This window comes from Littorina saxatilis, linkage group LG17, assembly GCF_037325665.1.
Source record: "Littorina saxatilis isolate snail1 linkage group LG17, US_GU_Lsax_2.0, whole genome shotgun sequence".
Classification (NCBI taxonomy): domain Eukaryota; kingdom Metazoa; phylum Mollusca; class Gastropoda; order Littorinimorpha; family Littorinidae; genus Littorina; species Littorina saxatilis.
The window spans coordinates 3,088,699-3,090,415 of record NC_090261.1 but is presented as its reverse complement, the minus strand read 5'-3'; the positions used below and the strand labels follow the sequence as shown (position 1 = coordinate 3,090,415).

At 45.4% G+C, this 1,717-nt stretch overlaps 1 protein-coding gene across 3 annotated transcripts in view; it reads right to left on the bottom strand.

The window, feature by feature from the left end:
• The window catches only part of LOC138953002 (uncharacterized), a 29,507-nt gene extending 28,618 nt beyond the window's left edge, over positions 1 to 889 (bottom strand). The window contains exon 1 of one of the 3 annotated variants that reach the window (XM_070324772.1): positions 213 to 889. In XM_070324772.1, coding sequence (XP_070180873.1) covers positions 213 to 256 — 44 coding nt within the window. In that variant the 5' untranslated portion in view covers positions 257 to 889. The remainder of the gene's footprint in view (positions 1 to 212) is intronic. The other 2 variants (XM_070324771.1, XM_070324769.1) reach the window with 2 other exon arrangements.
• Positions 890 to 1,717: the final 828 nt, after the last annotated feature.

Genomic DNA, 1,717 nt, shown 5'->3' with positions numbered 1-1,717 from the left:
TAAATACAAGCTCCTGTGCTCTGAATTGCCTTTACCTACACTACCAGATGTTCATAATAACAGACGGAAAGTGCATAAAGTACGATAAGTCGACGAATCAGTCACCGGTAAGGCACTTTGATACAAGCTCCTGTGCTCTGAATTACCTTTACCTACCCTACCAGACGTTCATAATAAGAGACGGAAAGTGCAGTAAGTGTATCCTTTCTTACCTGTTCACAGACACAGTGTCACTGCAATGTTCCACTTGTTGCATCTCCGTAAATCCTTTTCCCCGAATCCCTGTAAACACGCACTTTGAAAGACCAAATCATGTATCTCGCTCACATTTGCACAACTCGCGCACAATCTTTCACGAACATCCGTGTCGAAATGTTGTCGTGTGGTATGAGGAATACGGCGACCAGCGTTTATCACCGGTGATCAGACTCCCTTCGATCTGGTATTGATCCATGATAGTGTGATCATCTCTGATCACGACCCACACACACTTGCACATCGCTATTCATCCTCAGAAAGCGAAACGTTGTCTTTACTGTTTGGATGCGTGCTGGATGTTTAACTCCGGTGTGTCACACTGAGTGTTTTGGTGTGTGGCGGCCACAGAGCTAAATGTGTCACTCTTCCTGCCCTGTGACACTGCCAAGGTGTTTTGGGGCTAACTCTGTGAACGTGTCCCGCGTGAGAATGTATGCACGGAGCGGGCGTGCGCTTCAACTTCCACGAAACATGCAAATAAAACCGATCTCAAATGTCTGTTTGCCAAGAGATTGAGCTTCAACAAGACTGAGCCTACATAACGTTAGGTCGGTCAGCTGTCTGATACCAAAGAAGAAAAAACTGCTATCACACTGACACAGTTTTATAGTCAACAGTTTCTACTTCTATCGCGCAGAAAGCATACTACGAAGTTGGCCACGTGTATGACATCTTTCTACAGTATTATCTATGAGCAGGCGACTTTTTGCCTGGAAGGTACGGCCCTGTGTTCTGCTTGTGAAGTGTTTTCTGTGTTATGCAAGTACGTCTGTGCCAAGAAGGAAGAAAGACTTAATGAGTTAATAGTTGGTAATAAGAGAGTTGAGTCGAACGGAGACGAGAGGGGTGGGCGTGGCTCACACACGGAGGAATGAATGTAGAGCAAGGAAGTGTGACAGTGCAAGGGGTGTGTCCCCTCTGTGTGTGTGTGTGTGTGTGGGGGGGGTTAAGTGTGTGTTTGTGTGTACCGGGGGAGGGGTGTTAGTGTGTAGGCATGTGTGTACGTGTGAGTGTGCATGTGTGGGGGGGGATAGGTTGTGTGTGTGTGTTCGTGCGTGCGTGCTCTCGCTTTTGTGTGTCACTGAGACATGTACAATACACTTCCAATAATGCTGTGTACACAGAAACATCCTAAATGGCGATTTTATATATGGACTTTTTGCCCTAGTATTGCGAAATTGTGTCCACAAGATTTGCTTTAAATGACACTTTCCTGAGGGTCCCAAAGGGTTTAAAATTGTGACCGTGATTGGCGTTTTTTGACCTTTCTGTGACCGTGATTGCCGAAATTTCCATTTCTGTGATCGTGATGGGACTTTGCCCGTGATCCGTGATGACAATAAAACCAAGTCTCGTGATCGTCATTTGTTTTTGTGATCGTGATGGGCATTATTGCAAAGCATTTTATTTTCAACGTACATTTTTCACAGCCTGCTGTATCACTCTATGATCCTCTATT